Here is a 25,414-nt window from a genome sequence, read left to right as displayed (position 1 = left end):
GGCCTTGCTTCCCAATATAATTTATTTTACTAAATCGTAACAAAAGTTTATGGTAGCAGCAGCTCATAATAAGGAGAGAATAAGCAACAGCAATAGATGATAATTCCAAATAGCTCTTGCATTTTTGGGAAATAAAATACAAGGTTTGGGCACACTGCTCCCTCTAAGCCTCAGGGGTGCGTGGCCGCGGGCAGTAACTGAAATGCTCCTGCTCAAAAGCTGTTGTTGCCACCTAGCTGAAACTTGCTTTGATATAACGTTAGTATACTTTTTAGATAATATAGACGTTGATCCAGTATTGCAAAGAGCAAGTTAATGAATGTAACGATCCAATCAGCAACTACTGCCTGAAGATTTTAACAAATCCACAATATCCACGATTACTGAGGGCCTGTGCAACTGAACTGGGAGAACCACTACAGCGCATCTTCAACATGAGTCTAGATCAGAGAAGAGTACCCAGACAGTGGAAAACATCTTGTATTGTCCCGGTACCGAAGAAACCACAACCAAAGGAGTTGAATGACTTCAGACCTGTTGCCTTGACGTCGCACGTGATGAAGACCATGGAGCGGCTGATAATACAGAATCTGAGGCCACAAACCAGGCACGCCCGGGATCCGCTTCAGTTTGCGTATAAGGAGAAGGTGGGAGTGGAGGATGCTATCACGTATTTGCTGCACAAATCACTCTCTCACCTAGATGGGGTCAGTTGTGCTGTGAGGATTACATTCCTTGACTTCTCTAGTGCCTTTAACACCATCCAGCCCAAGATCTTAAAGCACAAACTAACGGAGATGGGAGTAGACTCTCACATGGTGGATTGGATAGTGGACTACTTGACAGATAGACCTCAGTATGTGCGGTTGGGAGACTGTAGGTCTGACACAGTGGTCAGCAGCACAGGAGCGCCACAGGGAACCGTACTCTCTCCGGTCCTGTTCACCCTGTACACATCTGACTTCCAATATAACTCGGAGTCCTGCCATGTGCAGAAGTTCGCTGATGACACGGCCATAGTGGGGTGTGTCAGGAATGGACAGGAGGAGGAGTATAGGAAACTGATACAGGACTTTGTGATATGGTGCAACTCAAACTACCTGCGTCTCAATGTCACCAAGACCAAGGAGATGGTGGTGGACTTTAGGAGATCTAGGCCTCATATGGAGCCAGTGATCATTAATGGAGAATGTGTGGAGCAGGTTAAGACCTACAAGTATCTGGGAGTACAGTTGGACGAGAAGCTAGACTGGACTGCCAACACAGATGCCTTGTGCAGGAAGGCACAGAGTCGACTGTACTTCCTTAGAAGGTTGGCGTCATTCAATGTCTGCAGTGAGATGCTGATGATGTTCTATAGGTCAGTTGTTGAGAGCGCCCTCTTCTTTGTGGTGGCGTGTTGGGGAGGAAGCATTAAGAAGAAGGACGCCTCACGTCTTAATAAGCTGATAAGGAAGGCGGGCTCTGTCGTGGGCAAAGTACTGGAGAGTTTAACATCGGTAGCTGAGCGAAGGGCGCTGAGTAGGCTACGGTCAATTATGGAAAACCCTGAACATCCTCTACATAGCACCATCCAGAGACAGAGAAGCAGTTTCAGCGACAGGTTACTGTCGATGCAATGCTCCTCAGACAGGATGAAGAGGTCAATACTCCCCAATGCCATTAGGCTTTACAATTCACCTGCCAGGACTTAAGAACTTTTTTTTTTTTTTTTTTTTTTTTTTTTTTTTTTTTTTTTTTTTTTTAAAGCTATTATTAATGCTTTTTGAGTTAGTGATTTAGATGCATATCATATTATTACTGAGTTAAGTATTGTATGTAAGGAGTTTTTGCTACAACAAGTGTATGGGACATTGGAAAAAATGTTGAATTTCCCCATGGGGATGAATAAAGTATCTATCTATCTATCTATCTATCTATCTATCGAGTAGAGTTAACCGTCCTTAACTATGTTTTTGAAGATATGGCATCTCTTTGTAAATTCTTTCAGAAAAGCTGTTTGAATACAATTGAAGCTCTTCAGCAGGCAAAATCAAAAAATTAAAAAGTTACGGTCACAGTATCTTGGCAACGCCGCTTATTGAAGTGAATAAGTAAAAGATCTGCTTGTATCTATAATTTCTGATGTCGAGATCGCCCCTATTATTCGATTTATTCCGTGTGTGTAATCACTTAGATAATAGATTTCCTGACGATGAGTTTAGAGAAAGGCGAGCTTTTGACCCTGTTGTTATTGCAAACGCTACCGATTATGAATTTGGAAAAGAGAATGTTGTACGACTGACAAAAAAATAACTCAGCTACTATTACGAACTACGACGAAAGCGTTGCCTCAAAATCACTGATTACAAATTTCCCGTTCCTGAGAAAGTTAAGTTTGGTTCAATTAAGACGTTCACTGTTACATGCTTGGAAATGAAGCCTTTGAAGAACTGCCAATTCTTGGCGATATCATTATAACATTTCAAGCTTCTAGTGCTGACTGAAGTATGAATTCAATCAAATGTAAATCCAAAAACAGACTAGAAGTTAAACATTTCGATGACCTAATGGGGTTTAAGGCGTATATTTCATCTGGAAGCGAAATTAATCTGGATAAAGTTCATAGACAATGGACTTGCAATGAAGAAAGTCGAGAAAAAGGGGTCGAAACGTGAAAGATTTTCTTTATTGTACTGTATTTAATTATATCTTTCAATTAATCAATAAAATCAAAAGTATGTGATATTTTAAATTTAATCCAAATATTACAATTTTAAAATCCTTTAAAGGGCCGCGCAGATTTCAGGCCAGGTAAAAAATTGGTACCCAGAACAATGGTTGGCCCGTGCAGCTGTAAAAAATAACAAATTAAAGGGAACATCGTTGGACGTTGAAGAATTATTGTCTTGGTGATGTAACAAGCAGAGGAAGGCAGGCAGTAATAAACACAAAGCAATTCATCTGGAGATCCAAGATGGAGCGGGTCAGATGGACCAGCATGCACAAGTCCCTGGACAACGGGAGCAAAAACGTCCCCAATGTCGCCCTCACCCTGATGGCCAGCTTCATGTGTGGCTGCATCAAGTTGTGTGTGGATCCCAGGTACGTGGGCACCCAGTACCACTATGTGCCCAGGTTCTACCTGTTGCCCTGGTTACGAAGGATGGGTCTGGCCCCCTTACCACGCAACACCCCTGACAGCTGGTCGTTGCCGCCATACCTGTCGTTTGTAGAGAAGTTCTTAAAGGTCAATGCCTTTGACCACAGGGCCATCAGGCAGTGGTCAGCACGTAAGGTCCTGCAGGCTCTGAAGGAGAAGGACATGAAGGACACAGTGGGTTGGTTCCCTGAGCAGACTGTCCAGTTCATCTGGCAAAATGCCTCATCGCCAGACCTCACCAACAGACACCAAGACCTCGCCTGGCTGGCGGTGAGAGGGGCCCTCCCAGTCCGATCCCTCCTGTACGCCCGGAACGTCGCCTCCACACCTCTCTGCCCACGAGAGGACTGCAGTGAGGAGGAGTCAGTGACCCATCTCTTTGCACACTGTGGGTTCGCGGAGAAGGTGTGGAGGAGGATGGAAGGGACAGTGTCGAGGTTCATCCCCAGAAGCTGCGTAACAGAGGACTTTCTGATCTACGGGCTGTTCCCGGGGTCCCACACCGAGACCAACATCCGCTGCTACTGGCAGATCATCAACTCGGTGAAAGACGCTCTTTGATCGGCCTGAAACTTGATGGTCTACCAGCACATGGAGATGTCCGTGGGGGAATGCTGCCAACTGGCTCATTCTCGGCTGCAGGAGTACGTGCTGAGGGACGCACTCAAACTTGGTGCAGCCACCGCAAGGGCCCGGTGGGGAAGGACCACAGTTTAGGGTTCTTCTCCCGCGGGAGTTGAGGGGTAGAGGGTGGGGTGTATACCCCTGAACAAGAGTATGTAAATATGAAGTAACAGAGTGCCACCTGGGTGGCTAAAGTGTGGGAATGCAAAGACCGTAATGGAATGCAGACCAGGCAGCATCTATAGGGAGAAGCGCTGTCGACGTTTCGGGCCGAGACCCTTCGAAGGGTCTGCTGTGTTCCACCAGCATTTTGTGTGTGTTGTTTGAATTTCCAGCATCTGCAGATTTCCTCGTGTTTGCTCTTATTGAACATAATTTTATTTTTGAATAAAGTATATTTTGTTTAAAAAAAACTGTTTCAGATTAGGTTTTTTAGGAGTTTGAGGTTAAACCTATTTACCCCTAACAATTATCCTGATAAACAAATGTCGAAATCGGGACTAATCTGAAGATTACACTTCGCAGTTTTAGATTAGTTTTTAATGTTGCTCCCCCCGGGATTACTGCGACCTCGCCAACCAACTGCTCCAGTTTACAAAACAACGGGATTAGTTACTCTGCCTTGTGCTGTTTACCAGTTGTCGATAACAATTCCAGCCCTGCTGTCTGCAGACCGACAGGTTTCTCGGGCATAAAATGATTTGCGCCAAGTCTATCCCGGGCGGTTACCATGACGACTGACAAACAAAAGACTCCCGTGCACCAGCACACCCGAAGTTCGGTTTTAAACCAACACCTACTGAAGTTTACCGGTACTTACTGACCACCAAAACCATCCGAGCGGTTATCCTTCGTGAGTTTCCCACACCCCAGCCTCTCCGGTCAAAAGATCAAGCCGTTCATCGGCGTCCCTGGAGAAGGAGACCGAGCAACCTGGGTCTTGGAGTCCCAGGGACTATGGGTGCAAGGAAACCAAGGTTGCTGATCTACAGAGAACTACAACCTCCGACATGCATTGCAACTAGGAATCGTGAGTCCTGTCGCTCTGATTGCCCAATCAGAAAGTGGAGAAGAAACAAGTTCATTATTATCATAGGTGTACATAAACAAGGAATAAATGCCACGAAAAATGACATTTTATGGCAGCAACGTAATACAGTGTCGCCTTACGAGGGAAAATAATCAACTTGAAACATTAACCATATTTTCCTCTGCGGTTGCTGTCTGATTTGCTGGGTATTTTCGATGTTTCAGGCTGAGACCCTGCATCAGATAGATAGATACTTTATTCATCCCCATGGGGAAATTCAACATTTTTTCCAATGTCCCATACACTTGTTGTAGCAAAAACTCATTACATACAATACTTAACTCAGTAATAATATGATATGCATCTAAATCACTAACTCAAAAAGCATTAATAATAGCTTTAAAAAAAAGTTCTTAAGTCCTGGCAGTTGAATTGTAAAGCCTAATGGCATTGGGGAGTATTGACCTCTTCATCCTGTCTGAGGAGCATTGCATCGACAGTAACCTGTCACTGAAACTGCTTCTCTGTCTCTGGATGGTGCTATGTAGAGGATGTTCAGAGTTTTCCATAATTGACCGTAGCCTACTCAGCGCCCTTCGCTCAGCTACCGATGTTAAACTCTCCAGTACTTTGCCCACGACAGAGCCCGCCTTCCTTATCAGCTTATTAAGACGTGAGGCGTCCTTCTTCTTAATGCTTCCTCCCCAACACGCCACCACAAAGAAGAGGGCGCTCTCAACAACTGACCTATAGAACATCTTCAGCATCTCACTGCAGACATTGAATGACGCCAACCTTCTAAGGAAGTACAGTCGACTCTGTGCCTTCCTGCACAAGGCATCTGTGTTGGCAGTCGACTCTTTATTGCTTTCCATAGATGCTGCCTGGCCTGCTGAGTTCCTTCACCAATTTGAGTGTGCTCTTTGGATTTCCAGCATATTCAGTACAGAGTACATCCACGACGGGTGCAAGTTGGTCATTAATTTATTTTGTAGCATTTTAGTTTACTTTGACAATGAAGTTCATATTTCCTGACTGACAGCAACCAACAGACTTTCACAAATTCGTCAGCAGAGAGTGTCACAATGCGGCATCATTTTCAGCATGCTGCTCTCTGCTGCATATCTGTGGGATCTGTGAGCGTGATAGGCAATGAGAAGGCTCTTCAACTATACTGGAGTTCTCATAGACTCTAATCGGAAACATTAAAGACCCAGGACCTGTAGATTAGATTGTAATAATTCATTTTAATCAAGAGCATTGAATAGTGTTCCAAAATGAGAATAACATTTGGCACGTGATTACAAAGTAAATTTCACCAGCACAGCACTAAAAGTAATTTCAAGTGATCCAGTATTTACGCCCATGAGAAGTTACTAATGTAGTCCAATAAATACTCCTGTTAATGGGCAATAACTTAACACATTGTTGATTTGGAAAATAAAATGTCTAAATAGTGGATTTATTTTCTCTGGCAACTTTTTGATATGTCCATGACTGCATTGGTGACCCTTAATTTTATCCCTTTTTACAGATTTTTCTTCTTGGAAACAATGATAGTTTCCTGTAATTGTAGTTTAGATGTTAAGTACAATATCCCTGGATGGTTGAAAGACTGGCATGTGACATTTCCCATATTTCATGGAGATATCTAGGAAAACCAAATAAAGCCAGCCTCATTTCCCCCATGCTGCACACAAAACAGTGGAGGAACTCAGCAGGCCAGGCAGTATCTATGGAAAGGAATAAAGAGTCAATGTTTCAGGCTGAAGAAGTGTCGACTCTTTATTCATTTCCATAGATGCTGCCTGGCCTGCTGAGTTCCTCCGCCATTTTGGCAGCATCTGCAGAATCTTGTGTTAATTAATTTTTCTCTCGCTGATGCGTTTTTTTTAATCCACCAAGTATATTCATTTCCTGAGGTTCCTTTTATACAAACAACCTTTATTCGGAATAAATAAAAACAACATTAAGGTATTGCTCCAGTGTCTTGTGTGAGTACTCAGGACTGTGCCTTCTGCAGGAGGCCCAGGTAGCAGTGCAGCTTTGGAAAAGAGCAAACAATCAAAACACGAACAGAGAGAACACGGAGTAAAGAAGAATGAAGGTTCTGGCACCTGTAACAGATCAGAGAGATGGGGCTAATTAGGAGCAAAGGGTGAGAGGGAGATGTCGTTCAAGGGCAGAAAACAAATTCTTAGTATTGTTGGTCAATGAGATGAAAAGTCGAAGAGTGCAGTGAGAAGTGGAGTTCATAAAATCAATATTGTCTTTAATTCACAGCTTTTCCAGAGAACGTTCAGTTTAAGTTAATAAACTGACTACCGTTATTGCAGGGAAACAATTCTCAACATCTTAAGATTCAACAGGGATTTCTTTATTAAAATAAAAAGTTAAACAAACTTTAATTACTAACTAAAAATTAGAAGACTACTAATCCTCCCCGTTTTGAGCCCAATTTTCTTTATGGATTTCAACCAGGCATTTGGCTAACAACATACAACTGATGACTAATAGGATTTAATTGAAAAAGAAAGTAACATTTTCATTAAAGATTATTCTCCAGCAGCCTCTTCATTTCATCCACCCAGTCTGGCTTGTCTGCTTCTTCAAAGTCCCTGTAAGAGAGCAGAAAGCTCCATATAAACATTGACAGTATTTTATTCAATCTGGATCATATTGAGAGTTGGACAGATAGCTGTGCCTCTGGCATCATTTCAGATGACTCCTGATGAAGCCCTGCCTTCATAGGGATTAAGCCATGGGAATCCGAACAGTGCTCTAGAATTCCAGTGCATTCAGGTGCAACATGAAGTTACAGAATACACACCTGCTACTCTCCAAAACCCCCTAATGTTGAACCTTGCTGACCTACTTGAAAAATGATATAACACATTAAGCAAAAAAAAATCAGAAACGTGGGTGCACGACAATGGGGAAAAATGGCATTGCTTCACATCTGCCATCTGCCAGGAGGTACAGAAGCCTGACGTCCCACATCACCACTTTCAGGTTTAAGACACTTCCCTTCAGTCATTTGGCTCCTGAACTAACCTGCACAAGCCCGCCTCAGCAGCAACACCATGACAACTTCACACTACAATAATGTAATTTATGCTTTTCCTGTAAATATTCCTTACATGATGCTTTGTGCTTGTGATGCTGCTGCAAGTAATGTTTTCATTGCAGATGTGTATCTGTGCATATGACAACCAGCTTGACTTCAGTAGATGGTTGAGATGGCACGGAGCTGGTGACGTGATGGTGGGATAGTGAGAGGACTATCAAGTGGGTTGTTGCACTTCAGAATCGTATTGGAACTATTTCTAGTTTATATGAAAAGCATAGTTTAAGAAGGCTCCTTAAGATAGTTATAACTGGGGGGTAGTAGCAGGGATAAGCTGTACTAGCTATTAGATGCTCTCAATGGCGTGCATGTCAAATAGCCTCTGACAACCAAGTCCAGCTTCTGGGCTCCAAATGTAGCTTAGCTACCAAGCCCGACAGAACCATTTCTACTGATAAAGGGCAAAGGCGGGTTACTGGTGCCTCAAGCAGATGAGGCTTGTCAGCCAAGGTTGGCAGCCCATCTAGGAGAAGGAAAACTCTGATCTCAAACCTCTATTTGCCTTGCAGCTATACCCATTTATGATGACGGCATCAGAAGTAAAGTCCATGGAAAAATCCAAAGCTTGAGTCCCCAAGCAGTCCTTCATTGTTCAATGCTGACTGGCAACTCCCACAATGCCGACTGGCCAAAAAGTATCGGTCTTTGCCATTCCTTTGGTGGTGAGGAGCAGCCCGCTACATGGGCAACAGCTTGTTCTCCATATCGTACTGCCCTGGCTTTCATACTGACCTGTGTATCACGTAGTCAGCTGGGACACAACATCCATGGTCCACCCCAACCAATGTAGAGCCTCAAATTAAGAAATTTCATTCAGCTGGACAGCCTAGAAAAGCCAATGGATTGGAGGGAAGTAGCTTAGGAATTACAGAATGACTGGGGCAACAGGATGTTGCAATTTCTGGTTATTTATATCTTTTTGGAGGGAATGGCCTTGTCCCCTGTAATTATCTTGTAATATTGGGACTAAATAAGTTGCCCAAGGTTTGCAAGTCAAACCAATGAAACAATCAGGTGAATCTGGAGATAATTACCACAAGGAGATTGAGATAAATACCGACAGCAACCCCAATGTTAGCTCTGATCTCCCTTTTAAGAGTCCTTCCAGAGGGGCAAAAATACTTTTGCTCACTGTCCCATGCTGTCAGTTCCTTTTAATGAAGGTGGTGAGGAGTTTGCTTACCATTGCCTGAATCATTTTTGAACTTACGTGTCTTCATCATCAGATCTGGGTTCAAATCTGTCTGGATCCACCTCAGTAGTTTCTATTTCACCATCAACATCATCAGCCTTTCCGGTGTCAGCTGAGAGTGGGCCAATGTGATAGGTTCCTGACACTGGAAAAACAAGGCTCTGTTAAATGAGGATCAAATTGAAATATTAATGGCAGAAGATCACGTTCCAAGCGATTGCTAACATTTAATACACTCAGCCCTTGTTTGCTGATTTGTCATCGATAGATCCACCTACTCATGAAGTCAGCCAGGTACTTCTGGAAACATCGGCAAACGCTGCACCGCCCAGGACAGCTTCTTCTCCATGTCCGTGTGATATGGGGACATCCACCTGAGGCTTCCCAGGAGGGGGCACCATGTGACCATGTGTTAGGAGAGACCAGATTAGATGGAGTGTGAACAGAGCCGTGCAGGTGTTCTGAATGGTCTCGTAGCTCTCAGACAAAGCACAGATTTTGTCTGACTCGCTGAGCGTTTACAGCACTTTCTGCTTGTTTGTCACTAGTGAGAGCAGAACCTATGGAAATTGAAAAGCTTTCGATTTATAGAGAGCATTAAGATAACGGTTGCTATGGAGACCACAGGGAATCTCAGCCAAGCACCACTCTCCCTCATTCCCACAAAGAATGTTTAAAGCTTTCTGAGCTGGGGTTTAAAATCAGGGAAGACCACTCATATTTTCGTGCTATTTTTATATTTACATACAAAATTTATATACAGTGGATTCCGGTTAATTTGGACACATTGGGACCAGTACATTTTGGCCTAGTTAAGCGGCTGTCCAATTAGCAGAAGTTTCATGGAAATAGTTAATTAGGTATAAAAAAGACAAACTACCATTTAACTGAGTAAAAAAAAACGTATTTAAAAGAAATCGAAAACAAACTGGAACACCACCAAAACTGCCTGTATTAGTTCCTAATAGTTGTCGACAGAGAGATTCATCCAGCGTTTACAGACACGTTCTTTTGATTTGAGTGTAAAATATCAAATTCAGCACAGACACCTAGTGCAGATAATGGGCTGCTTTCATACAATGTTTAGGATGATTGCATCCTCCAAATCTCCATTTTCATTGTAACATTCAAGATGAGACTGTCAATACCTTCAAATTCTTTGTAGTTCCTAGCTTGTTAAAGTAGTGAAATTGTTTCACTTCCACTCTTGGCCATTTCTAGCATCTCCAAGCCTGAATGTTTGAAACTGCAGTGAGCAAAACAATTTTCAATTGTCTTACTGCTTATTTCTCACCAACTATCAGTGACAAAAATCACGACTTTTTGAACACAAACACACACAACTGACACAACTCAAAAACTATTTGTTCTAAGCACGGCGAGGTGTCTAATGGCCACACAAGTTCATGCGACTGAAGCTAGTTAGAAAATGTTTGGCAACAGACTCTGTCCCAATTAAGTGGCATAGTGTCTCAAATAAACAAAGGGAACCCCAGCTGTTTTCCCAATTGTTTCTTTAGTTCTTTAAGAGTTGTCCCAAATAAGTGGCTGCCCCAATTAGCCGAAGGGACAATTAACCAGAATCCACTAGGTTTTGCTTTAGTTTTACATTTCCAGGATTGCTTCTAATGTTTTCTTATTATGGCCTTTCTCTTCCCAAAAATGTTCCGTGTCAGTTTGTGTTGAAAATGAAAACAACTTTTTTAAAGTGTTTGCAGAAGTTGGTTTAGTTACAACACGCATTAAGTACAGGGTTAAACTCTCACAAAGTGCTTCAGCGAATCTTAACCTTACTTTGATTTTTTTTAAGAAATACAACCACACGTCCATATTGAATATACAAAATATTTATTGCCTGCTTTGGAGTGGTAAGAAATGGTTCTGCTGAAACTTGCTGACATTCATATATTCCATATGATTTACAAAAGGGATATAATTACTAGAATGATGAGATGAAATGATATCTCCTCTGTAATGTGCATTGGATGCAACATTAAAGAATAAATTGAATCTGTCCACCTCAACTTCTCCTCTAGTAAGAGGTTTCATTTGTCAAATTTACCATGCCATACCAGTAAATTCCAAAATTGTACAGTAGGGTAGGAACTGTGACAATAGATTGTCATGAAACATTAGGCCTGAAAAAAGATTCTGTGAGTCAGTATTAATGATTTATTAACAGGCACATAAACACAACAACCAAAAGACAGGCAGTTAAATTTTTAATGTCCCCAGTTCATCTCTTACCATTTACTTTGAGATGAACCAAAAAAATTAAATGTGGTTTTCAGTCATCTAATAGTTTCTCGGTTCCTTTACACCAACTTGTTGTTCATTTCTTCCTTGTAAGGTGAAACATGGGTACAACAGTCGGACATTCAATCTAATCTGCAACCACTTATCATCAGGAGACCACAGTCAGTGAGAATCAGAAATAACATCTCCTCCTCACTCACGATCAACGCTTCAAAGATTCATGCTTAGCCCCTTCTCTGTCCTCTCTACACCACGGATGTGTGGCTAGGCACAGCACAAACACCAAAAAAATACGCCAATGACACAAATGTTGTTGGCGGAATCTCAGATGGTGATAAGGAGATGTGCAGGAGTGAGTTAGATAAATAGCAACCTTAAACTCAATATCAGTAAGACCAAGAAATTGATTGTGGACTTCAGGAAGTGGAAGTCACACACCAGACATTTTTTGAGATGTCAGTGGTGAAAAAAGGTGAGGAATTTCAAGTTGCTGGGTGTCAACATCTCTGAACATCTATCCTGAGGCCAACAAATTGAAGAAGGCATGCCACTGGCTACACTTCATTAGGAATTTGAGAAGATTTGAGAGTATTCTAACCAGTTATATCAGCATCTGGAAATAAGTGGCCAATGCTTAGGATTGGAAAAAAAAAAGCTGCAGCAGGTTGTAAATCAGCCAGTTCCATCATGGGCACTGGCCTCCCAAGCATTGAGGGCATCTTCAAAAGGTGATGCATCGGAAAGGTGGCATCCATCATTAACGACCGCCACCAACCATGACATGCCCTTTTCTCCTTACTACCATCATAGAGGAGGTACAGGAGCCCAAAGACATACACACAAATTTTAAGAACAGTTTCTTTCCCTTCCCTCCAAGAAGACCACAACCTTGTCTTTGGGTTTAGAAGCTTGCATGCCTCAATGACCTGGAGAGCTAGGTTGGCTCAAGTCAGGTCTTTTTTGTTTTGGGTGTTGGTAGGGTCACCCATGCCAAACAGGTCAAAGGGTGGTCCACCAGTCCTCCAGGTTCGGGGGTTCAGCTCAGGCCTAATAATCCTGACTGGTAGAACAAAACTGTTACGGAAACAGCAATGAAGAATCCTTCTATATCTGAGTGAGACCACCTGAGTCTCCACCCAGGACTTGTATGACTGATAGTAGTGAGAACTGAGAAGAAGCTACTGACATGATGAAGGAAGCACCAAACACCGCCAGAGATGGAGGACCTTCATTGCTGCCCTAAATGCCAGCAGCGTAACGGGCAGTAAGTAAGCTTTTCCCTCCATCATCAGATTTCTGAACTGTCCGTGGACACTACCTCAATATTTCTGCTGTACTTTTTAATTGTAATTCAGAGTATATTTTAATGTATTGTGTTACACTGCTGCTGCAGAACAGATTTCACCACATGTATCAGAGATAATAAATCTGATACTGATATTTACTCCAGATACTTTAAATTGTTCCACAGCCCATGTTACTCCACTTACCTTAGTTTGCCCCACAGCCTGTGCTACTCCTGTCTAACAGAAAGTGATTGCTACGTTCAGTAATTTCACTTTATTTGGAATTCAGGGATTTTTTGGGGGGGAGGTGTGAGTTGAAGATTTTCACTGCCTTTTGTACAAAGGCCAGAATGGCTTGGCTGTAATTTTAAAGTTCTGATCATATGTTTCAGCTTCCATCAAAAGTACCTTGCACCTCCCTGATCAAATCCTCAAATCAGTTTAAATACGGCAATTCCATCACTAGGGTGTCGCCAGAGCTGAGGGGCTTGAGATATGAACAGAGACTTCACAGGCTGAGACTGTTCCTAGAGTACAAGCTGAGGGCTGATCTCAATGGGGTCCATAAAATCATTAGGGGCATACACAAGGTGAATGGCCACAGTCTTTTTCTAAAACTACAGCCACCCAAAAGGGAATTTTTAGACCTTAAGACCATAACACATAGGAGTAGAATTAATTCATTCGGCCCACTGAGTCTGCTCCACCATTCAATCATGGCTGACTTACTTTTCCTCTCAACCTCATTCTCCTACCTTCTCCTTTCTAAACAAGAACTTATCTATCTCCGCTTTAAGTATACCCAGTGCCTTGGCCTCCACATCCATCTGTGCAATGAATTCCACAGATTCACCACCCTTTGGTTGAAGAAATTCCTCCTCATCCCTGATCTACAATGACATTGTGAGACCCTTCTATTCTGAAGCTGTGCACTCTGGGTTTTAGACTCGCCTGCTATTGGAAACATCCTCTCCACATCCACTTAATTTAGCCCCTTCAATACTTGGGAGGTTTCAAAGAGATCCCGCTATTATGTTTTGTAACTTCTAAACATTAAACTAATTCAAAGGAAGACATGGGAGTCCAAAATGTGGTTCTAAATTCATGTTTACTTTAAGCGAGGCACACACATATCACGTGGTAGTATGACGACATATGCAATCATGTATTTATGCATATAACTTGTAATGAATTATTTGAACAAAAAAGAATGCTTAATCAACTAATATATATACACACAAGATTACTCAAACATTACATAAATATTAAATACATAACACCCCCCCTCAATCTTCTAAATTCCAGTGAGTACAACCCCAGAGACATCAAACTCTCCTCATACATTAACCTTCTCATTCCCAGGATTATTCTTATAAACTTTCTCTGGACCCTCTCTAATGCTAGCACATCTTTTCTTAGATATGGGGCCCGAAACTGCTCACAGTACTCCACAAGTGTTTTGACCAATGCTTTATAAAGTCTCAACATTTTATCATTGTTTTTATATTCTAGTCCTTGCAAAATAAATGTTGTTTTTCCATACAGAGAATGGGAGGTAGACGGAGTGAACTGTCAGAGGAAGTGGTATAAGTGGGTAAAGTTACATTTAAAGACCACGTACATGAATAGGTACGTAGAGAGGAAAACTTTACAGGAATATAGGTAATAACGCAAGCAATCCAGGCCACCCAAAGATACTTTGGATGGGTTGGATAGAACGACCCATATCCATGTTGTACAACTCTAATTTAATCCTTTAAACTCCAATATCATTCTTGTGAACCTCTGTTGTACCCCATCAGGGTTAATATATCACTCCTGAAGTTTGGTGATTCTATACGAGTCTGTTCAGCCCACATAAAAACCTGTGACATTCTTACAGCAGTTGTAGGAGTTTCTATTGCTCACATTTCTTTAAACATCTATTCTACCTTAATATAAAAGGCTACCTGCAGCCTATTCTGCTCTCTCTATAACCACAAGGTTTCTTTGGAAGGTAATTATACTGTTGTAGCAGAACTACTGTACTGTAATTTGAAAAATAAATCAATTTGCAAATCTCTTTTGCTGCTGTTTGCTAAATTTTCCTGACATGGAAATATATTCCTGTTACCTCGTTATCTGGACTAAGTTCTGGAGCTCCGTCCCCAACACTATGGAGGCAAGTGTTTCAGAAGGACTGGATCAGTTCAAGAAGGCAACTTGCCGCCACTTACTCGAAGGGCAGCCGGGCAAGAGCATTCAACCCTAGCACCGGTCCGGCGACGGCCTGACCTTGGGGTTGGACAGCTGTGTACGTACATGGAACAGTGGGGGAGAGGGACGGGGTTTGCTTTGCTGTCGGTGTTTGGTTGAGCCATGTGTGGTTCTGCTGATCATCGTGGGCATGCAATGTTGTCGCAGAGTATGTGGGTGTGGTGTGGGCTGACTCCAGCACATCCTGTATGTGTGATAATCAATCTGAATCCAAATGCAGCTCTGGCCAGGGAGGGCCACATTGTGGAAAACAGAATAAATACAAATTATATTGATTGCTGGTTTATAACAATTTCTGTGTTATTTTATTCTCTGTATCTTCATTCATTCTTCTTTTAAGATTCTTATTCCTATCTCAACATACGAATCAATCTAATCTACATGAATATAGGATAAGGGGTTCGTTAATGTGATTCAAATATAATGTATTTGGTATTATATCTTTCATTTGTTTTATAATATGTATTTTCTTGGACTCTGTATTCTTCTATGTAGAAATTAATAAAAATATTGAAAAAGAAAAAAGATACTTTGAAGTTGGTTCATTTTTTTGTCAAGTGGCAACATTGAGCAGTTACTGAGGCTTGGAGAAGATTGCGACTGCAGGGGGTGGGGTGTATAAAAAGCATTGGGCTGCTGTGCAAATGCTGGAAAAAAAGGTGGATAATTACAAGCATGTGGCTCCTTTTACAGACAAGCAAACAACAAGAAAGGGCAGAAATCTCCCAGATTATGCAGAGGCAGAGAAAATGTACTGGGCACAATCCAAGTTTGAGATGGCAACAGCTGAAAAAACACATCTCAGGCCCAACAGCGATGCAGTTTGTACCAAAGACAAAGACAGCCCCTGGGGAGGCAATGAGAGGAGTTGGGCATGTTGTATTATTTATTTTAGAATTATTATACATTTACTTTATTGTTTACAAATGACTGGAGATTCCATTGGAATCTTCATGTTTTTAAAAAAGTATTTGAAATGTGTCTCACTGTAGTTGTTGCTTCCCAGTGAATCTCAGACTCAACCCACACAAAATACTCCAGCGCCGATATATTTCAGACTATATCTGTTGGATATGGATGGACCATCATTCACGCTTGAACTTAGCCAGGGTACAGAATTCTGAAAATGACATTGTCAAGTCACCAAATCGAGACCTTACCACCGTGATGAGTACAGAAATCGACCACAGTCTAGTCCAGGGTTAACCCTAGTGTTACAGGGCACAGGATTATTGCCAAATTCGCTGCATAGCTTAGCCCAGCAATGGATAAATGGAAAACAATAGACTCTGGTTAATTGGGCCATTGGTTAATTGTGGCAGCTGCTTATTTGGGACAACTCTTTAAGAACAGTGGTGTGTGGCCAAGTGGTTAAGGTGTTGGACCGGCGATATGAAGGTCATGAGTTCGAGCCCCAACCAAGGCAACATGTTGTGTTCTTGAGCAAGGCACTTAACCACACACTGCTCCAGTCCACCCATCTGAAAATGGGTACCGGCAAAATGCTGGGAGTTAACGGAGTCTCGTACTCTCAGTCACTTCACGCCATGGAAACCGGCATAAGCACCGGTTGAGTCTATAAGGCTCGGGACAGACTTTAACTTTAACTAACTTTAAGAACAAAAGCCAATCCGGAAACTAGCTGTGATTCCCTTTGTTTATTTGGGACACAATGCTGCTCAAATGGGGCAGGAGACTGTTGCAGAATAATATCTCGCACTAGAAGTGTGCACTAATGTGTCTGTTAAGACACTACACCACACTTAGAGTGAACAGTTTTTAAATGGTGAAAGTTGCATGCACTTCTGTTCAAAAATTAGTGATTTTGTCATTGATAGTTGGCAGCAAATAAGCAATAAGACAGTTCAGAACCATTTTGTTCACTGCAGTTTCAAGCATTCAGAAATGGCTGGGAGTGAAAATTAAGCCGTTTCACTACTTCAATAAGTTAGAAACTATGAAAAATTTGAACGTATCTACAATTATCTCGAATGTTACAATGAAAATGTAGATTTGGAGGATGCAATCATCGAAAGCATTGTATGAAGGCAGCCCATTATCCACACTAGGTGTCTGCACTAATTTTCATTTACAGTTAAAAGTACACGGTAGCATGTAGAGACACTGGATTAATTCCTCAGCTGATAAAAATTAGGAGCGAAAGCACAGTTTTAAGGTACTATATTAGTACTGGTAGTGTTCTAATTTATTTTGTATTTCATTTAAATACAAATTTTTTTACAAGTTAAATGGTAGTCTGTCTCTTTAACTATTTCCATAAAAACTTCAGCTATTTGGGGCAGCTGCTTAATTGAGCCAAATGAACTGGTCCCAATGTGCCGCAATTACCCCGGAATCCACTGTGTTTGATAGAAACTGTTAATAAAAGATGCCAGCTCCACCTAGTGGAGAAGCAGCTAAATATACTCACTCTCAATCTTTGTACAGTATGATGCAGTGCCACATTTATCATAGCTTTGGTACAACTAGATTGGCCTCAATAAAAGTCCAAAGTCACAAAGAAATAGTTCTTGATTGCACCAAGCCATTCAGACATTGTAATTTAAATATTTACTGGGAGTGCATTTTGTGCCGGTATTCTGTGTGCTTTAAAATGAAGAGATTGAACATTAACCATAATCAGAAATCCTAATTCTGATGGATATTTTCAAATCCTTACATTTAGCAGACCTTCAGCTGAGGAGATTGGGGGTGTAAAAGATGGTTCATCAAGCCTGTTTGGCAACTCTTGGAATGACTACACAACAGTCTCCACGTCAACTCATTAACTTAAAGGTATCAATCAAACCTTCTAAGCCTTTATTGATAACTAAATCAAATTAATATGAAAAGTTTTAAAACAGAAAGCTACTAGTTCTTTTTAACTAGTAATAAAATCCGAAGTTGCTAGAAACATTGTTCTTAAATTGAATGGTTATTCATGACATTGCAATAATAAATCAGGGCTATAGTACTAAATGTATTCTGCTAGTTAATGGTGACAGTAACATTATGAAATGTACTAAAATTTAAACAATTCTGCCTAAATGAAGAAGTCCCTGTCAAGTATTGTGAATCACCTCACAGAGGGGTGGAGAGAAAAGTTAACCAGGAGAGAAAGGAGAACGGGGTCGGGATTGAGCAGGCATGGCTAATGAACGACTAGAGGAGTCTGAACGTACCATTGTCAGTGAGCTGAGGACAATTTTTTTCCACGGAAAAAAGTGAGCTTGAATGGGGGGGGGGGGGGAGGAATAATTGGGGAAGCGTAAAATGGATAGTGATCACTTGCCTACATTTGAGGAAGTGGTCATAGAAAACCCACCTGAGATACCGTAGTTGAAGTGAAAGTGGAAAAGGGGTGTTTTATGGATAATTTATACCAATATTAATCTTCAGTGGCTCAAAAATCATATTCTGCTCATTTAGAACATGCAAAGTTGTTAAAATAACTTTAATTTTGTTGTGTCTGGACTTTATTGTGTAGAGTCACGAGGGAGGCAAAACCCTCAAGGTGATCTCACTACTTTAATTCCAGGACTCCGTTTAAATAACCCAAGAGGGCTTCCTCCTGAAACTGGCAGTACAGTGAAAGGAATGGGATCTGGTCAGCACTCTTGACAGTGGAATGGCTATTGAACTGGAGGATCAGAGGGATCCTGGGGTCCGAGTCCATAGGACACTCAAAGCTGCTGCGCAGGTTGACTCTGTGGTTAACAAGGCATACGGTGTATTGGCCTTCATCAATAGTGGGATTGAGTTTAAGAGCCGAGAGGTAATGTTACAGCTATCTAGGACCCTGGTCAGACCCCACTTGGAGTACTGTGCTCAGTTCTGATCGCCTCACTACAGGGAGGATGTGGAAACCATAGAAAGGGTGCAGAGGAGATTTACAGGGATGTTGGCTGGATTGGGGAGCATGCCTTCTGAGAATAGGCTGAATGAACTCGGCCTCTTTTCCTTGGAGCAATGGAGGATGAGAGGTGATCTGATAAGATGATGTGAGGCATTTCATGTGGATAGTCAGAGGCTTTTTCCCAGGGATGAAATGGCTAGCACGAGAGGGCCACAATTTTAAGGTGTTTGGAAGTAGAGAGGAGATATCAGGTGTAAGTTTCTTTATGCAGAGAGTGGTCAGTGTGTGGAATAGGCTGCTGGTGACAGTGGTGGAGGCGGATACGATAGGGTCTTTCAAGAGACTCCTGGACGGGTATATGGAGATCAGAAAAAGAGGGCTATGGGTAAACCTAGGTAATTTCTCAGGTAAGGAGATGTTCGGCACAGCTTTGTGGGCCGAAGAGCCTGTATTGTGCTGTAGGTTTTCTACATTTCTCAATGATTAGTGACTCCTTGTGCTGAGAGAGGACGCACAGCAGCTGGATAACTCCATAACAGCACATCAAGACACTTGAGCTGACCACATTGTGTTGGTGTTGTGAAACCTGGTGTTGTTTTCTAACTGAGAAAGTACATGGGTTCAAGGAAACGTACTCAAATCGGGAATTAATCACCTATAACGCTTGATGAGAAACATTCTCAGGCCAATTAATTGTAAGATTCAATGGAGGGGGGATGCACAAAATGCAATTAGTTTTTTATTGAGATAAATTTCATTAGCACCATTAGCAGAAATGTGTAACCAGACACAACTGCCACTTTTGGCAGAAAAGTAAATAATCCATTATGTAGTTACAAAAATCTGTCAGAAAGATCTGAGGATTTAATGACCAATAAAGGAAAGAAAAATTATGGAAAAGAGCAAGCAGTCGACATTTCGGGCTGAGACCCTTTGTCAGGACTGTTTGAAGGGCCACGATGAAGGATCTCAGCCTGAAACATTGACTATTTACTCTTTTCCATAGATGCTGCCTGACCTGCCAAGTTCCTCCCGCATTTTGTGTGTGTTGCTTGGATTTCCAGCATCTGCAGATTTTCTCTTGTTAAATAAAAATAATTAGAACAGAACTCCAAGCAAAACAGATAACAGAAAAGAATTTTAAGCATTTTAAACCCATTTCTTACCTCCTCTATTTACTGTGTAGGTCTTAGAAGCCAAGTTGATGTTAATATTTTGCAAGAAATTCATTACTGTCTCAGGAGGCTCTTGGTTCCATTGTTTTCGCAGATTGGATTTAGGATAAACTGTCACGCTGTCACCTAATGAACAGCAACATATCAGCATCTCCGTAGAAAACCTGAACATTCCCATAAAAATTGTACAAGAGTCAGATTTACCACAGCTAACTTCCTCAGCAGGGACACTGGATGACAGCGGCGCATTCTCAAGGATCCCTAACACTGTGTCCGGACGGAATTCATTCCACTTCTTTCGAGCATGCACGTTGGAGGCTTTGCTACTCTGAATTATCACTTGGTTTCCCTTTGGCGTTGCTATGAATGAAGTAAAAAAAAAGAAAATAAAGATCAGAATGCAAGGAAAAGGATGCTTTGTTCCAATATACACAATCCATGTACAATTTTATTCTGTTATGGATTTTAAACCCACCTGTTTAAATTTGAGAGAAAGAGCTGCATTAATTGTGCTAACCAACTTGTATCTAATCAGATATGTGCAATAACTCATTGTACATTTAAAAAAATATACAGATCATGACATGGTATATATAATTTCAACAACGGGAATAGTTGTTTTCTACACAGAACGCATTCAGGAGACAAATGTACAGAACAAAACAGAAAATAGGACTTAAAAATAAAAAGACCAAAAGCAAATGTACCAGAAATAATTAAATTAGACCGCCTTAAATTATGAAAAATATGTACATGTCATAAGTGGCATCACCAAGGTAAGTTTAAAATCTGTGCAATCTATAAATGATGCCAGGTAATAGTGAACAGTTTACACATTTGGAAGTTTAGGTGAACAGATCAGGGAGAATAAAAACTACCTTACCTTCCATTTGCGAAGCTGTCTCTTCCAGTGTCTTTCGTGCCAGGCTCTTGGCAATGTTTTCCCCTTCGGCCAGATTCCACCTCTGAATATCTGGAAGTACCTCTGAAGTCTCCTTAAGAGAGGAATTATCAAACAAACAGGTGCTGAATTCCAAAACTAACATCTCCCGTGACACACCATTCTCTGAATATCTCAGTATCATTGTCAAAACATTCACAACGCTGCGGAGGGTCACTAAAGCCCCACATCAGTGAGGAAAGCAGCTCTGAGCAAGTAGTGTTTCCAAATCTTGGTGCACTTCACAATAATGGTGCTCGGAGGGAATTAGCTGAAACTAGCCACACTAGAGCAGTGATCTAAGAACACTGAATTGACCAGGGATTGTCCTACACTTGTCCCATGATTTATGTTAATTAACTGTTCATTGTCAATTTGCATAATCCCATCTTTCTGTATAACTGAGAATACAAATTCTTCTCCCAAGACATCTGGTTTTCCCCAAACATCAGTTATATCCTCTAATGTGGTGTGTGTTATTTTCCAAGACCTTACTTCAGTTTAGGAAGAGGTGGGAAGAGACCACAAAAATTTGGGTTCGATATTTATTTTTCAGGGTACTGACATAGCCAGCATTCACTGGCCATCGATAATTACCCTGAAAAGGTAGCGAGGACCCGCCTTCTTACTCCAATGCTGTCCTTCAAATGAATCTTATTTTGTTATTTAGATATACAGTTTGGTAACAAGCCCTTACGGCTCAACGTGCCCCTGTCACCCAATTACATCCATGTGACCAATTGACCTACTAACCACGTAGGTCTTTGGAATGAGGCAGGAAACTGGAGCACAAGAGGAAACCCACACAGCCATGGGGAGAACTTCTTACAGACAGCAGCGGGAATCGAACCCGTGATAAAGCGTTACACTGACCGCTATACTACTGTGCCCTCCCTGAGGTGCTATTAAAGATTCAGAACAACTATGAAGGTACAGTGATCATCTCCAGGATGTAGAAGCTTTAGAGAAAGTGCAAAGAGAATTTACCAGGATGCTGCCTGGACTGGAGAGCATGTCTGACAAAGGACAGGTTGAACGAACTGGAGCTCTTCGTTTTGGAGCAAAGGGGGATGAGAAATGACTGCTGTAGAAGTTGATAAGAGGCATGGATTGAGTGCACAATCAGAGACTTTCTCCCGCTAACACGAGGGGGCATAATTTTAAGGAGGAAAGTATCAGGGTGTTGACAGAGATTGTTTTTTTTTATACAGAGAGTATATGCAAGTCAAGTTTATTGTCATTTTGACTATAAACTGCTGGTACAGTACACAGTAAAAACGAAACAATGTTCCCCCAGGACCCTGGTGCTACAGAGTACTAACTCAGCAAGATGACATCAGTGACCAATGGCAACGTTTGCAGGCAGCTCACAAAACTACTAGATAGTCTAACAGATATGCTTGTTCTGAACTGCGATCGCTGCAGTCTGCAACTTCCCTTTTAAGGAGGTACTTTTGATCTGACTAAACTGTCTGGCACTTCTGCAATCTCTTGGGGAATTTGACGAACTAGATTCCCGAGAGCGCAATAGTGGAAGACGAACACGTGGTCGGCTCCATTATTAAGTGCCGATTAGGGCATCTAGCAAGGTTAAAATTGTGGAGGATAAGAGTGGAAACCGAACTGGTGGTCAGCACTGTCTGCCTGCATTTGACCAGTCTCCCTCACTTCTCGCTGCTTTCGTCGGGCAGGAGGTGCAGGAGTCCTGGGTCCCACACCGCCAAGTTTGGGACCAGCTGTTACCTTGCAACCATCAGGCTTCTGGACCAGCTTCTCTCGCCTCCGCGCTGAACGGGCTCCGCAGCCATGGACTCACTTCCAGGGAACTCTACACTTCATATTCCATGTGTTTTTGTTTTTTTTTTCATTATTTGCTCAATTTATTTGTGAAACAGAGACAGCTTTTTCTCCCTTATTAGGGAGAGAGGGAGCCTGTGGTATGTCGAATACCGGGTGAACGAGCAGTCTTCGGGGTACTGCAAGTCTGTCTTTGTTGATGCTTTGCTGCACGCTTGAGTGCTTGGTGGGGGCGCCGATGCTTTTTTTAAACTGGTGGGGGAGGGGGATTGTTTCTTTGCTGCTGCTTACGTGTGAGAGGGGGGAGCTGGGGGGGGGGGCTTTGGGGTTCTAACATTTAACTGTCATTCATTCCTTGGAGCACTCCACTGTTTTCATGGATGGTTGCGAAGAAAAAGAATTTCACGATGTATATTGTATACATTTCTGTGACATTAAATGCACCTTTGAAACCTTCGATTTGTCCTCATTTGCAAATTGGATATGTGGCCGTCTTTGTTGTGTGAATTCTACTGTGTTTCTTTGTTTTATGGCTGCCTGCAAGAAGACGAATCTCAAGATTGTATATAGTATACGTACTTCAATAATAAATAGGAACTTCAATGGGTGTGTGGAATGTCCTGCCAGGGGTGGTGCTGGAGGCAGGTACATTAGAGGCATTTAAAAAACTCTTAAATAGGCACATGGATGATCAAGAAATGAAGGGCTATCTAAGAGGGAAAGGTCAGATTGAGCTTAGAGTAGGTTAAAAGATCAGCACAACTTTGTGTGCTGGAGGACATGTAATGTTCTACGTTCCATGTTATACTTACTCTTCAAACGTCTAAGCATTTGTACTTTGCATGTTTTTGTACTTTAAGATTAGAGCGTATTTACCAAGAACTCATACAAACCTTGTTTCCCTTGCTTCCACCTGCACAGGAGGACAGTTCTTCACACGTACTTGATATACTGGCTGAAAAAGATTAATAGATGCTGATCTGCACACGGAATAAATCTCACCATTGTTAGAAAATGTGTAACAGTACATCTTTAAAATTATTAAGTACCTTTCTGTACTTTCTTTTGCTTGGGTTGTGCAGATCTTTTCTTTTTTGCTGTCAGTTCACTAAACTCCTCTTTCATCATCTGTGAAAAACATTGAATAAAATGAGCCAAAATGCTGAAAATTTACAGCACAAGAATGGCCCTTTAAATAATAATTTTTTTTAAAAACTAGATCGTCTTACCTCAGGTGATAAAAAATTGCTAATTAGCTTAGAAAAGCAATGCCTAGCAAGAATGGTGTTAACAGAAGGACGATCCTTTGGGTTTCTTTTGAACATTTGTTTTATGATATAATGTAGTTCATAAGAGTAATGCCTTGGGATTGGAGAGTAAGAGCCTTTACAGATCTTCAGTATGAGATTCTTCCAACTATTAGACTGGAACTGATAAAGCAAAATAGTTAAAATCATTTAATTTGCACTATGTCATAAATATTTTACAAAATAATTAGAACACATTATAATATTAAAAGAGTACTTCATTCGATTGAGCATTTTGTTTCACTTTGTCAAAGGATATAGCCGTTATTTTTGCTATTCGCCTCCAGCTGTTCTAGCTCGTGAAACCCTGGAAGAGAAATTTACCTTTGATCACTGGTACTAAACACATACGAGCATCAGCTGTGAACCCACAGAAAGGAAACCCGAACTCTTGGTTCTGTACACCGCAGAGAGAGTGGCCCCTACAGATTCACCTGCTCAGAACCACAAACTGTAGGCTACAGTGCACTATAGTGAACTCGAGCCTGGCTGCCAGGCGCAGCAATAACTTCATAAATGGCCTCACTTTGAGTTCCCGAGAAGACACTGGAACATCACATTGCGCAAAGGGAGAGTTTAAAAGAAGCAAGTTGGGACACTCGGCATACTTCCCGCGCTGCAGTTCCCAAGCAGGTATTGGATTGATAGAGGGAGAGAAGAGTTTAAAAGAAGCAAATGGGGGCAGTCAGCACCTTTTCGCATGTCACAGTTCCTGAGCAGACACTGGATTGCACATAATTAGGTACTTGGCAAGGTCCAATAAAAACAAGTTAGATTAAAGCGGGACACCCATTGTATGAATGGGCCAACGTTAGAGGGGGAGTTGAGGCTTTGGCTCATCAAGGCTTTGGCAAATAGAGGCATTGGCCGCAGGTAGATGTTTTTCTGTATCTAATCTTCATTTCTTATTGCATATTTAGAGCAGTGCAGATGCCAGACAGGATAGAATGCTCCTCTTGCAAGAGTAGTGGGAAAATGGAAGATAGGGAAAACTTTAAAAAGCAACAAAGAATCACTAAGTGGGCAATAAAAAAAGGCAAGATAAATTATGAAAATAAACTAGCTCAAAATATGAAAATGGATAGTAAAAGATTTTATAGTTCTATAAAGCGGGAAAGGGTGGCTAAACTGAGCATAGGTCCCTTGAAGGAAGAGAAAGAAGAATTGAGGAAGGATATGCCGGCTTTGGAGGCAGTGCAGAGGAGGTTCACTAGGTTGATTTCAGAGATGAGGGGGTTAGACTATGAGGAAAGATTAAGTCACCTTGGATTGTACTTGCTGGAATTCAGAAGAATGAGAGGAGATCTTATAGAAACATATAAAATTCTGAAAGGGATAGGTAAGATAGAGGCAGGTAAGTTGTTTCCACTGGTAGATGAGACTAGAACTAGGGGACATAGCCTCCAGATTTGGGTGAGTAGAGTTA

General features: G+C 41.6%; 2 protein-coding genes across 9 annotated transcripts in view; both read right to left on the bottom strand.

Moving 5' to 3' along the window:
- Positions 1-4,680, bottom strand: part of LOC140726946 (serine/threonine-protein kinase Nek5-like) — a 47,541-nt gene extending 42,861 nt beyond the window's left edge. For 4 of the 5 annotated variants that reach the window (XM_073043984.1, XM_073043987.1, XM_073043986.1 and 1 more), the window contains exon 1: positions 4,587-4,680. The gene's annotated coding sequence lies outside the window, so the exon portion shown is untranslated. The remainder of the gene's footprint in view (positions 1-4,586) is intronic. The other variant, XM_073043985.1, reaches the window with a different exon arrangement.
- Positions 4,681-6,023: 1,343 nt separating this feature from the next.
- nek3 (NIMA related kinase 3) overlaps positions 6,024-25,414 on the bottom strand; it is a 38,125-nt gene continuing 18,734 nt past the window's right edge. For all 4 annotated transcript variants that reach the window (XM_073043976.1, XM_073043980.1, XM_073043979.1 and 1 more), the window contains 8 exons: positions 23,911-24,111; positions 23,731-23,809; positions 23,575-23,636; positions 20,828-20,939; positions 20,149-20,304; positions 19,936-20,070; positions 9,134-9,260; positions 6,024-7,414 (listed from right to left, as the gene is read on the bottom strand). In XM_073043976.1, coding sequence (XP_072900077.1) covers positions 7,345-7,414; positions 9,134-9,260; positions 19,936-20,070; positions 20,149-20,304; positions 20,828-20,939; positions 23,575-23,636; positions 23,731-23,809; positions 23,911-24,111 — 942 coding nt within the window. In that variant the 3' untranslated portion in view covers positions 6,024-7,344. The remainder of the gene's footprint in view (positions 7,415-9,133; positions 9,261-19,935; positions 20,071-20,148; positions 20,305-20,827; positions 20,940-23,574; positions 23,637-23,730; positions 23,810-23,910; positions 24,112-25,414) is intronic.

The sequence above is a fragment of the Hemitrygon akajei genome, chromosome 4, assembly GCF_048418815.1.
Source record: "Hemitrygon akajei chromosome 4, sHemAka1.3, whole genome shotgun sequence".
Lineage (NCBI taxonomy): Eukaryota > Metazoa > Chordata > Chondrichthyes > Myliobatiformes > Dasyatidae > Hemitrygon > Hemitrygon akajei.
This window is presented reverse-complemented; position numbering and strand designations above follow the sequence as displayed.